A 12,387-nucleotide genomic window follows, 5' to 3' on the forward strand; every position below is an offset into this window, starting at 1 on the left:
TTTAAGCCCCTTAATGCCGAGCGCCAGGCAGGATAACAACAAGTACCATCTTTTAACACCTTTTGGTGTGACGCGACCGGGGATCGATCCCCCGACCTTCCGCTCTCCTGGCAGGCGCTCTACTATTAGACTACCATGTATAGTTAAATACATTTGGAGGAAAAATGAAGATCCTGGAAATTCTTCAGCTAATGTTTGAGTCTTCGTCTTCGATTTAATCGGATTATATGCTTAGTCTCCACAAATCTTTCAAATATCCGGACATGTTTTCAACGTCTCTCTCCGACCTACGATATTTCAGAGGATATTCGGCGTCGCTCCAAGAAGCGGAAGATAACAACCGACATGGTGTACTCCAAGGCGTGCGAGAACTGTCGTCTGCCTCCCTGCGGGGCCTTCAGAGAGCAGGCGACGAAAGTCTCCGTCTGTCTCCGGGGTATGCATCTTGGGCCAAAAGAGATCAAGCCCATAGCTATATCGTTAGTGGTATGTACATGTTAATTTCCATTGAACCAACCTCTTAAATTATGGGAGGTTATAGAAATGTTTATCTAAAAAAAAAGGTTTTTATAAATTACACATTAACCTTGGAACGTTCAGTAATTTTGTTGTAACGTCACCACACCTCGCCCTCCCCGAATATTAATTGTTAGGTCTCCAAGCACTGATTTCTTCACCGCCGTGGAATCCAATCTCATTAAAATCAGACCTTAGTTCTGGCTACCGCTAAACAAGGTTAAACAAAGTTAGCGGTAGCGAGAACTAAGATCGGATTTTAATGAGATTACCGTGGAATCCGGGTAAGAATAGTTTCTCACTAGTGTGTGAGTATGGTTTTACGCCCATTGAAGCCCATTTCTGGAGTCCCCTGTCGTTATATTGCTAGAATATTGCAAAAGCGGCGTAAAACCATGCACACACACTCACTTAAAAAATGTGTTTTGTCTACTCGCCAGAAAGACCGGACGATCGTGGTGCTCGACCTATCGGACAACAACATGGGTCCCGTGGGGGTGATGTACATAGCGGAGATGATGCAGGCCAACAGACACCTTATTGAACTGGTCAGTAGCTGCAGACCAATAGTGAGTGAGTGAGTGAGTTGGGTTTGACGCCGCTTTTAACAGTATTCCAGTTATATTACAGCGTGTCAGCTTAATGTGGGAGGAAAGCCCGATGTGATGCAGGTCTCAGACGTTTACCACTTCGGTGAAACCCACGAGCACGGGTATAGAAACATAATCGGGGCGAACCGGGATTCGAACCCACAATCATAGGTTTCTGGCGTGCCCAAGGGACGCAACTCTGCACAGAGAATCGCGGCGCCTTAGACGACTGGGCCACCCGTGACCCCTGCAGACCATTAGAGATACATACCAGTTTGAGAGAATTACGTTGAAGCTGATTTGGACATCACTTCAGTTATATAACTGCGTAAGCATCACTCAATCACATTGAAACTGACTCCGAACAGACCAGTCCATGTTTTATCACCTTATAGCCGAGCGCCAGGCAGGGTAACAACACGTACCATCTTTTAACGTCTTTTGGTATGACGCAGCCGGGGATTGAACCACCGACGTTCCTCTCTCCAGACAGAAGCTCTATCCACAAGACAACGGAGTGCTGTGTTTGAAACCATATATTTATGTAAATAATACTTCAGTATATGTAAATATCTCAGGCACAATGTTTAATTAAGAAAAGGCCGTCAGATATTCTACAAAGTTATAGCAGACTTGAATAGTTCTGTTCTGATTAGAAATCAATCAATTGGCATTCATTGTCAACCCGCCTTTGCCAACTATAGTGTGCCGCAGCTGTTTCTCACTTAGATACGCGAACAATGAGATTTATTTATGCCCTTTGTAGAGATTGGTTTTCAAGCTGCATGACAATACCCCTATTGTTTACTTCATGAACCACATAGTAAAGACTCAATGGATATTGCGTTTTAAGTGACGTGTACTTTCTGCTTTAATATCTCATTTGATTTTATTTCATTTCCCTGTGGACGGGATGTCATTCATTCCACCTGAAATAATATCAATAACAGAATTGATATTTCTCATTTTGAGCATGTATTATTTAAAATCGTCGGTCTTAGTCTCCGTTTCTCATACATCTCATCTTAATAGGGCTGAAATGAAAACTAAATTTATGATGATTTAAATAATGTTCATTTTCGTATTTGTTTTTGTTTGTTCACTCCGCAATATTCCAGCTATATGACGGCAGTCTGGAAATAATCCGAGTCTAGACCAGACAATCTAGTGACTGATGCCATGAACATCGATCCACGCATTTGGGATACGATGACATGCATCAACCAAGTCAGCGAGCCTGACACCCGATTCCGTCAGTCGGCTCTTACAAGCAAAGCCGCCAGGGTTGCTGATGATATTCTATCCCTGATCTTCACAGGGCGTCCATTTTATGAGGAAACTGAATTTTTAAAACCATTTTAACTGTCTCCAGATATTACTTCTGAGTTGTCTGTAATTTTACCTTCCCTTTTTGAAGTCAAGACACTATATAACAAACTGACAAGTGTGTGGAGACATTGAAAACGCTTTCATGGTAGCGTGATGGGTTTTATTCATGGATGTGCCATGAGTTCGGGTATTGATGTGTTCTGGCAAACAATAAGAGTTTTTACTTTAATGTCAAAGGAACAAACTCGTTTATACATTAAGAATATTTTATGTTCATGTCTTCGTTAACCAAACATTAAACAACATAGGTGAGCGAATGAGCTTTTTACCTCGCTTTTAGCAATATTCTGGCAATAATCAACGCACCTTACCCCATCCACCCAAATATAGGGAATCAGACGCTGTATTTCTGGCGTGACGAGCTAGTTCAGAGTCAATAAAGTGATGTGTGTTGCGTAATGCAGACTGTACGCCCCTGTTAATAGTGTCTTCTGTCAACATAAACTTATCATTTTGAAAGTGTAATATAAAAAAAATACATTTGACTAATCTAAATTTATCTTAATCCTAACTCGATCTTCCCATAAACTAATTGATGGCAATCATTTCTGTAAGATCGAATCTGTGAAGATCCGGGTTAGAAAAGGTCTTCAGCAAACCCATGCTTGCTTTAAAAGGCAATTAACGAGATCGGGAGGTCAGGCTCGCTGACTTGGTTAATGCATGACATCGTATCCCAATTACGTAGATCGATGCTCATGATGCCAATCACTGGATTGTCTGGTCCAGACGTGAACAAACTGTAAGATCGCTTCTCTTTGTCAATTGTCTCCGTTATACTGTTATAGCGCTGTTTGGTTTTGCCGTCTTCGTATACCCGATGTTAGCTTTATCTCTACTAAGAGTTGAGCGTTATTTATACTGCCTTTATTAACAGAATCTCTCACAGACAAACCCCTGTCGAAGCGGCTTGGGCGCTCTAGCAGAAACACTGAGATTAAACAACTCTATACGGGTACTTAAACTAGAAGGTGAGATTAGACCTACATAGCGTTAACAGCGAACATTATCGGGCACCGATTACTCATTTTTGTCCAATTAAATATATTGTACCACAATTCGTTTAATAATCACATTTTTTCTATACTTATTTTATCGACTCTTATAAAAATAGGAATGAGGGGGATAACAACTGAGTAAACGAAAACCGATTCTAATTTTAATTTTGACTTGACCCACCTGTAATTACACATGTAATATCATAACATTTATGATTCACATGAATAAACTAGTGAGTGAGTTGGATATATATACTAACGCCGCTTTAACACTTACACCACGGCGTGTCAGCTGAAGTCCAAGTGAGTGAGAGAAGAGTTAAGATTTAACGTTGCACTGGCATTATATAAGCCCATGGCTTTAGTTTCTGGTGGGTATGGCACTGAGCATGGATAAAAACGGGATCAAGTCTGGGGTGGATCCTGTCACGGCTGAAGTACTCTGCATGGCGAATTGAGTCGTCTTATGTCAGTGCCTCTCCCGTATACCCAAAGTCACAATTCATATCAGCCTCAGCCATTCAGGGCAATATAAACACTGCATCCTGTGTTGTATATAACTATTCCCTGCATTACCGAGTATGATCTGTTTCAAGATTTGATAATAGCATGCTCCCCCTCGCGCAGGAAATTCCATACACTAGTTGAGCTGAACACTGTAAGTGATGGTTTATGAAATATTAATGTAACGATAATGTCACACTTATCAAGTGCAATATCTGAAAGATCTCTCACGTAATAATCTCATCATACCACGCAATGCGACGAGTACATAAATAGAAATCCGCGATTACCTTGCGATATCCTCACACATAGATGCTATTAATTAAAGAGACGAGATCTTATTGATAAAACACACAGTATAATCTGGTAATATTGACCATGTCTTTCCACAGAAAACGACATCGACCACACAGATGCACTGGACATCGCCAGCATCATCAAGGTAGGGCGCTCATATATAGTGTAAGGGAGGTAACTCTATCGAGGAGACGCATCCACGTGTACTTTCCTTGGTGCCCCGATGTGTTCGTGCCCTTTCAAATCTGCAGTGTAGCCGTGGGGTTTATTCGTTTCTCTCGTGAAATCACATAAATACTTATCTTAATACTATATTAAATGTTATCCGTTATAGTGACGTATCCAGAGGGGAAAGGAGGTGGGGGAGTTCTGGGGGTTTTCAAATGTAAAACATATTTAATTATTATAATGTTACCATAAAGACATGTTCATTTGCTTGTTCAGTAAAATCAATAATGGTTTACATAGCTCTCTCTCTCTCTCTCTCTCTACTGAAGCTTTAGACGCGGGAAAATCCGGGGTAGAATAGGTCTTCAGCAACCCATGCTTGCCCGAAAATGCGACTATGCTTGTCGTAAGAGGCGACTAACGGGATCGGGTGGTCAGACTCGCTGACTTGGTTGATGCATGTCATCGTTCCCAATAGAGGATCGATGCTCATGATTTCAATCACTGGATTGTCTGGTCCACACTCGATTATTTACAGACCGCCGTCATATAGCTGGAATGCGGAGTGCGGCGTTAAACAACAAACAAACAAACTGCAGGTTTAAATGTGGACTCTTATTTTTTGTAAAATCCTGGATCCGCCCCTGGCTTTTGTTCCTGTGCAGTTAGCTTTGTAGTGTTATGGAACTACTAATGACTTAAGTACTGCTTTCCGCCTTATCAGCAAGTTTGTGCCCGAACAACTACGTTCTGTTCATCCTATAGTCCAAATGAGGTAGAGTGAAATGGGGTTTCGCACTTATATAGAGGCATGTAATGTATGTGTGGCGCCAGGCAGGGTAGCAACAACAGCTGCCGGGAATGAAAAGCAGCCAATGAAAACCTTTTAACGCCCCGTTTCACCGCTGCGCCGGTGCCTTTAGACCACGCTCCGAAGTATATTTGTTTTGGAATCCGATTACTGAGCGTGCGATTTCTGCGCTTTTACTTGGACATTTGAATACTTTTTACGAATATTAGGAATCACGGTTTTTAGGAATTGACTAAATGTATCTCGCAACAAAATCGCAATAATTTTTCTTCAGTAACATGCTCTTTAAAGTCTTTTGGTATGGCGAGGCCTGGGATTGAACCGCCGACCTCAGCTCTCTGCACCAGTGAGGCTGTCTCTAATTTTCGAATTCAACGTGTGTGTTCTGCTATTTAGAGATTCTACGTGACGATTCTCATTCTGATTCGGACAAGTATTATCAATGTTAGCCAGAGATTCACTGACGTTACGTTTGTACTGAACCTTCTGGTTTGATCACTTGGTTTTGATATTTTTAAGAGAGTCAATGGACGAATTAAGAGTAAGTGAGTGAAGTTTTACGCCGCTTTCAGCAATATTCCAGCAATATCACGGCGGAGTGATTGGGTTTGAAGCCGCTTTTAACAGTATTCCAGTCATATCACGGCGTGTCAGTTTAATGTGGGAGGAAAGCCTGAAGTGATGCAGGTCTCAGACGTTTACCACTTCGGTGAAACCCAGGAGCACGGGTATGGTGCTGACAAACCTAGAAACATAATCGGGGCGAACCGGGATTCGAACCCACAATCATAGGTTTCTGGCGTGCCCATGGGACGCAAATCTGCACAGTGAATCGCGGCGCCTTTGACGACTGGGCCACCCGTGCCCCCCTTCTCACATTGTACCCAAGTGTGGAATCGAACCTTCGGCGTGACGAAACAGCGCTGCAAGCACTATGCTACCCAACCGTCCCCTGAAATAAAACTTAAACTCAAAGAAAACACCACACGTTTCTGTAAGTGAATAAATAAAGAAAATAGATTGCATGAAATAAAACCAAACTTTAAGGTGTCAGAGTCAAAGGGTAAATTCGATTCCCATATAGACATACGTTAATTATTTTTCATAACTGAAAATTATTGACAGACTTTTCCAAATTTTCACTGTATTCTACATTTGTGAAATTTTGAGTCTGCGGATCTATAAACAAAGTACTAACGTTAAACATAAAAGAAAACACTAACGGATCCCGCTGTCATCGTCAAACTGCCTTTCTTGCATTTGTTCTAATTACTCCCCGACATCGCCGGTTACCTGGTAGGTAATCCCATTGACTAACCATTATATACACCGGAGCGAATTATCCCCTATGTCTGACATTTTACCCAAAAGGGTAATTTTCTTTTTTTTTCACTTAATTTTAATAACAAGACCTTTACCTAAATATAAACCAGACCACGTGCGTCTTAAATAAAGCTAACGTGCTGCTGTGCTAGACGTTTTCTGCATAATCCACAACCCGGCCCCAGCAGGTGCCCGCGGAGACTCAGTAGGTGACTTAACAATGGATGTGTTCTATTCCAGTCGTGTCCTAAGCTTCAGGAATTACACCTGGGACACAATAGACTTGGGGCAGCGGGAGGCAAAGTCATCGCAGAGGCCCTCAGTAAGTTCCTGATCTTCCAATAACAGTATCTCCGTAATTATTACATACTTGCAATATTTAAAAAGACAGTCGAAATACGAGCGAGCACAGCGATAGAACAGTTTTAGTCGACTAGTTTGTTTTTGGTAATTGTATTTTCGTTGTTACACGCCGCACTCAGCAATATTCCAGCTATATGACGGCGATCTGTAAATAATCGAGTCTGGACCAGACAATCTAGTGATTGACATCATGAGCATCGATCCACGCAATTGTGATACGATGACATGTATCAACCAAGTCAGCAAGCCTCACAACCCGATCCGGTTAGTCGCCTCTTACGACAAGCATGGCACGCGTTCGTTTGTTGTTTACCGCAACGCTCAGCATTATTCCAGCTATGTCGGTGTTCTGTAAATAATGGAGTCTAGACCAGACAAACCTGTGATTGATATTATGACCAATGATCCACGCAAATGTTTTTACCACGGGTCCAACCAGCACTATTCCAGCTTTATCTAAGCGTCAATGTAAGTCTTTGTTTTCCTCACGACACAAGTGGGGTTAGAACTGATCCCCAGCAACCCAGCTTGTCGTAGGACAGATAAGGTGGTCAGGCTTAGTTGACTGCAAGTCATCGTATGCTTATTGCGAACATCGATGCTCATGTCAATCACTGGATTGTCTGGTCCAGATTAAATTATTTAAAGACAGACGTCATACAGATGGGATATTGCTGAGTGCGGCGTTAAACAAACAAAAAACAACTCTAAATACGATTATCCATAGATACAACTTACTTCATATTATTGTCCATGAAGTATTTATTTAAATTGGTGGATGATATTAAATAATTGCTTCACCATTGTCGCCCCGGAGACTAATGACGAATGCCATGTGAATGTACTTAATTGAAATTTGACATTTAATAAGGAACATCCGAGTTCTCAGATAATAGAGGAATTTAACGGGCGCTTCAAGCAGTAGCTGATTTAGCACGGAAACTGTTGTTTTGTTGCCCCTTTAAAGGCGTATAACAAGAACATACATTCAGTTTAGACAAAAAACCAAGAGTAGAAAATACGCATTTAATGGGATCATGGCCGTAGGGTAGGTCCATTATTCGCAATTATTTCACAACTTCACATGCTATGGTTAAGTCATTGGCGATAGGATTTGATTGGTGTTATCGAGTTTTCAAAAGGAGAACTGGACAAACGAGACGGATATTACCGTCTGTAATTTCGGCTAGCGATCCTTCACTGGGAAACCTGTTCTTTAAATGCTTTCAATATTTTAACATTAGGGATGGTTGAAACATGGACTTAATGAAGAATTCAACTTATCTGAAATGTTTATTTGTTGAAACGTTTTGTTTCCAACCATTCGTTCGTTCAGTTTGATACAACTTTCTGAAGAACACATTCTGCCGACGTTTTATGTTACTTGTCAACTTGTAGTTTCACGTTTTGTTTGAAATAAGTAATTTCTTTGAGGGGCCGTTAAGTGTTCCGCCTCTCCCCAAGAACCAAAGAAGTATTTACTGTAAAGTATCACGCAAAAATCAATAACAATTAATTGCATGGACCAATGTTCAAAATCAGAAACTCCTCACAGTGCCTAAGTGACAGATTTCTAATTATGCCGACAAGTGTTCCCTCTTACTAAGTCATCCAACTGAGCACTCACCACTCCAAACTACAAATTCATTCAGTCCAGAAATTGTTTTTCTCCTTTAAATATCGTGTTAGTTATTCCCCATCCTTCCAACCATCTTTCTCTCATTCCCGCAGTCACAAGCACCGGGCTCCGTACACTGGACCTGCAGTGGAATCACTTGAGACGCGAGAGTGCTGTGGAGCTTAGCAAGGCTTTGGCGGTAAGCGTCCTCTCATCCTCTGGAACAGAGACCTCGCTTTCTGTTCTTGTCACCCTTACCCCCTTAAAGCTGTTTGCCCTCCATGTTAGAAAACACTTCTAGGTCAGAGTCTCTCGACATGGGACCAACTGTCTGCTCTGAGGGGAGTTTCTCTAGAGAGCCATGGGAATGGGTGTTTGATTTTTAAATACATTTTATTTGTTAAAACGCAGACAGTATTGATGGCAGCCTCAATTAACCCTTTTAGCTAGACTGATAGGCAATTGCAGGATTATCCCCGCGGAGTACGTGATTAAGTGTGTTTCAGGGTATACAGATCTGATGAACTCATGGAAAGTTCAATATTTGAGAAAGGAGCCCTGATTTAACTGATGTATGAACATCTATCAGGCGCTGAACACTACAACAGATGTGGGTCGACTAGTAAAATATACTCCTCAAACAAGCCGCGCCTGAAATTTGCATTGACGAGTGAAACTATTTAATTACCAAATACAAAGTTGCACTGAGTCTCTGCCAATGTAGAAATGATTTCTTGCGAAATATTTTCCGAGTGTGATCGCTTGTATTGAAATCTGCATCGAGACTTTTTAAATTATTTGGCTGGATGGCCAGTTCAACACATAATTCTATATCTAAAACGGAGACATGATACCTCAGCAGGAAAGCAAGTGTGTCTGGTTTGAGTGAGTGAGTGAGTTTGGTTTAATGCCTATTTGAACAGCATTCCAATTACTTCCCTGTGTGGGGTTGGCGGGGCAGCCTAGTGGATAAAGCGTTGGCTCGTCAAGCCGAAGACCTGGGTTCGATTCCCCACACAGGTACAATATGTGAAGCCCATTTTCCGGAGTACCTCACTATGATATTGCTAAAAGCTGCTTAAAGCCATACTCACTCACTCACTCACTCACTCACTCACTTCCCTGTGTGACGTTTACCACTTAGGATCATGATCATACGCGGATCATACTCAGCGCGAATATGGGATCTTGGCTCCTGGTACTAAGAGGCGTTTCTCTGCGACTTGCCTCGGATCACTGGGCCAACAGTACACCCTCCCCTATTCCTGATTGGAAATTCTCTCTTGGACTTTAGTATTTCGCTAAGGTTAGTTCAGAATCACGCTGCCAGCAAAGGTCCCGTATCTATGTGTATCAGTACCAGATTGTACACATCCAGGAAATGGGAATAACAGGAAAATGACGACTGAAGATAAAGATGTGTTACCAAACAATTTGATTTACAACCTTAACATATATTTCCATTTAAAAAGTAAGCATGTCATAAGCATGTGTTTATGAATTACTCGCCAATAGTGACGATACCAGGTGTTCGCGATAAGGTGCGCGTATCCTGCCCCACCCGTCACAAACACATGCAAAGTCAAATCATTTGTTCACCCGACAAAAGACATACACGCTTTGTGAGTGAGTATGGCTTTTACGCCGCTTTCAGCAATATTCCAGCATCTTCATGTGTCATATTTATCATATATACACCCACCACAATGTATTTTTACAAACCTAATACCTGCATACCTGCAAACCTAACTATATTTACAGAAAAACAAGAGTTTGAAATTGCTGAACGTTGCGTGGAATGGGTTTGCCAAGGAGGGATGTCTGGCGTTAGCCAAGGCTCTAAAGGTCAACTCGTCCCTACAAGAACTGGATCTTACGTGCAATAGAATAGACTTCCAGTCTCTCAGCTTCCTGGCGCATGGGCTGGTGCTTAACAAGGGTCTCCATACAGTTAAGGTACTTCCATCATACTTTCTGATCTTAGTCTTCATCAACAGGATTGTCACTGATCGGCGTATGATACGTCAATCGCAGTATAACACCTATACGAATTGTCTGTGCGCCGATTTGCGTGAAAAATTGTGAAAATTGTGATATTATTACAGTAACTCTTTTTCCGAGATGCGGACATTGACTATAATTGCTCAAATATTCTTAGGTGGCTTTCGTTATTGCGAGGTTGACGTTATTTTGAACAAATTGTAAGTTTTAAAGTAAAAGTTTTGTATATGAATAATCTTAGACAAACTTTACTCATAGCATGGTGAAACTGTTTCTGTCAGACTGGGGTATCCACGTTAAATACCGGTTTGGTATCTCAGTAGGCTAGCACAATAAGACAGGTATAAGCGCGGGCACGTGCGCATTATGATGTGCAATATTCTTGAACCTCACCAAAATGAAATATCATAATTTAGAACTTCTCATTCACCGATTGTAGTAAAATACTGAGCTGGAATATTATATACCCTGATCAGCAGTGATCTCCGAGTTGATCATCAATAGTTGACCCGTGAAGATCCCGGGTAGAATAGTTCTTCAGCAACCCATGCTTGCCTTAAAAGGTGACTATGCTTGTCGTAAGAGACGACTAACGTGAGTGAGTAAGTCAGCGAGTTTGGTTTACCGCCGCTTTTAACAGTATTCCAGTAATATCGCGGCGTGTCAGCTTAATGTGGGAAGAAAGCCCGAAGTGACGCAGATCTCAGACGTTTACCACTTCGGTGAAATCCACGAGCACGGGTATGGTACTGACAAACCTAGAAACATAATCGGGGCGAACGGGGATTCGAACCCACAATCATAGGTTTCTGGCGTGCCCAAGGGACGCAGCTCTGCACAGCGATTCGCGGCGCCTTAGACGACTGGGCCACCCGTGCCCCCTAGTAACCTTAGAAGACGATTATGTATTGATTAATATGATCATCGACTTTGTGAAATGTGAAAGTCTGGCTGAATTTAAGATGAAATACATTTCTTGTTTATATGTCCTTCATATTTTGGTTTAAGAGTAATGTACATGCCCGATATATAACAGTAGAGAGTTTTTTCGCTAAAACGGCTGGTAAACTGAAGTAATCAGTTTGTACTTTTGAATGTGGCCAAATATGTGAAAAAAAGCCTTGAGTATACGATTCTCAAAACTGTCAAATCAGTAAGGGTTACAAATACGCTGCCTCCTGTTAATCACTTATCACTTATCTCTTTCATATATGTACCCGGGTCATGGCTTCTAATACAGAAATAACGATACTTGCGGGCATAATGTGGGAAGATAGCCTAAAGTTACCAATTAACTCACAAGCACAGCTCGATGATAGCATGTATAGCATAATATATTCGTATAGAAAAAAATCATACCTCTCTGTATGATTATATAAATATATATAGAGGGGTAGTTTTTTTCCTGACACGAATATATTATGCAATACACGCTATCACGAGTTTCTGTGTTCACAAGCACGGGTGTGTCGACAGTGAGTGAGTATGGTTTTACGCCGCTTTTAGCAATATTCCAGCAATATCACGGCGGGGGGCACCAGAAATACGCTTCACACATTGTACCCATGTCGGGAATCGAACCCGGGTCTTCAGCGTGACGAGTAAACGCTTTAACCACTAGGCTACCCGACCGCCCGTGTGTCGACAGTGACATGCGGTCCAGAAGGTGAACTGACACTCGACCCTATGATTGTTTTGGTTTGTTTTACGCCGCACTCAGCAATATTGCAGCTAGATGACGGCGGTCTGTGAATAATCGAGTCTGGACCAGACAATACAGTGATTGACAGCATGAACATCGATCCACGC

At 41.8% G+C, this 12,387-nt stretch overlaps 1 protein-coding gene across 2 annotated transcripts in view; it reads left to right on the top strand.

Annotated features, from left to right (window-relative positions):
• Positions 1-12,387, top strand: part of LOC139450163 (leucine-rich repeat-containing protein 74A-like) — a 62,377-nt gene that overhangs the window by 28,402 nt on the left and 21,588 nt on the right. For both annotated transcript variants that reach the window (XM_071231837.1, XM_071231838.1), the window contains exons 3-9: positions 302-486; positions 957-1,064; positions 3,373-3,466; positions 4,390-4,439; positions 6,837-6,918; positions 8,691-8,776; positions 10,339-10,533. In XM_071231837.1, coding sequence (XP_071087938.1) covers positions 302-486; positions 957-1,064; positions 3,373-3,466; positions 4,390-4,439; positions 6,837-6,918; positions 8,691-8,776; positions 10,339-10,533 — 800 coding nt within the window. The remainder of the gene's footprint in view (positions 1-301; positions 487-956; positions 1,065-3,372; positions 3,467-4,389; positions 4,440-6,836; positions 6,919-8,690; positions 8,777-10,338; positions 10,534-12,387) is intronic.

The sequence above is a fragment of the Haliotis cracherodii genome, unplaced genomic scaffold (assembly GCF_022045235.1).
Source record: "Haliotis cracherodii isolate W230 unplaced genomic scaffold, xgHalCrac1.p SCAF_8, whole genome shotgun sequence".
Lineage (NCBI taxonomy): Eukaryota > Metazoa > Mollusca > Gastropoda > Lepetellida > Haliotidae > Haliotis > Haliotis cracherodii.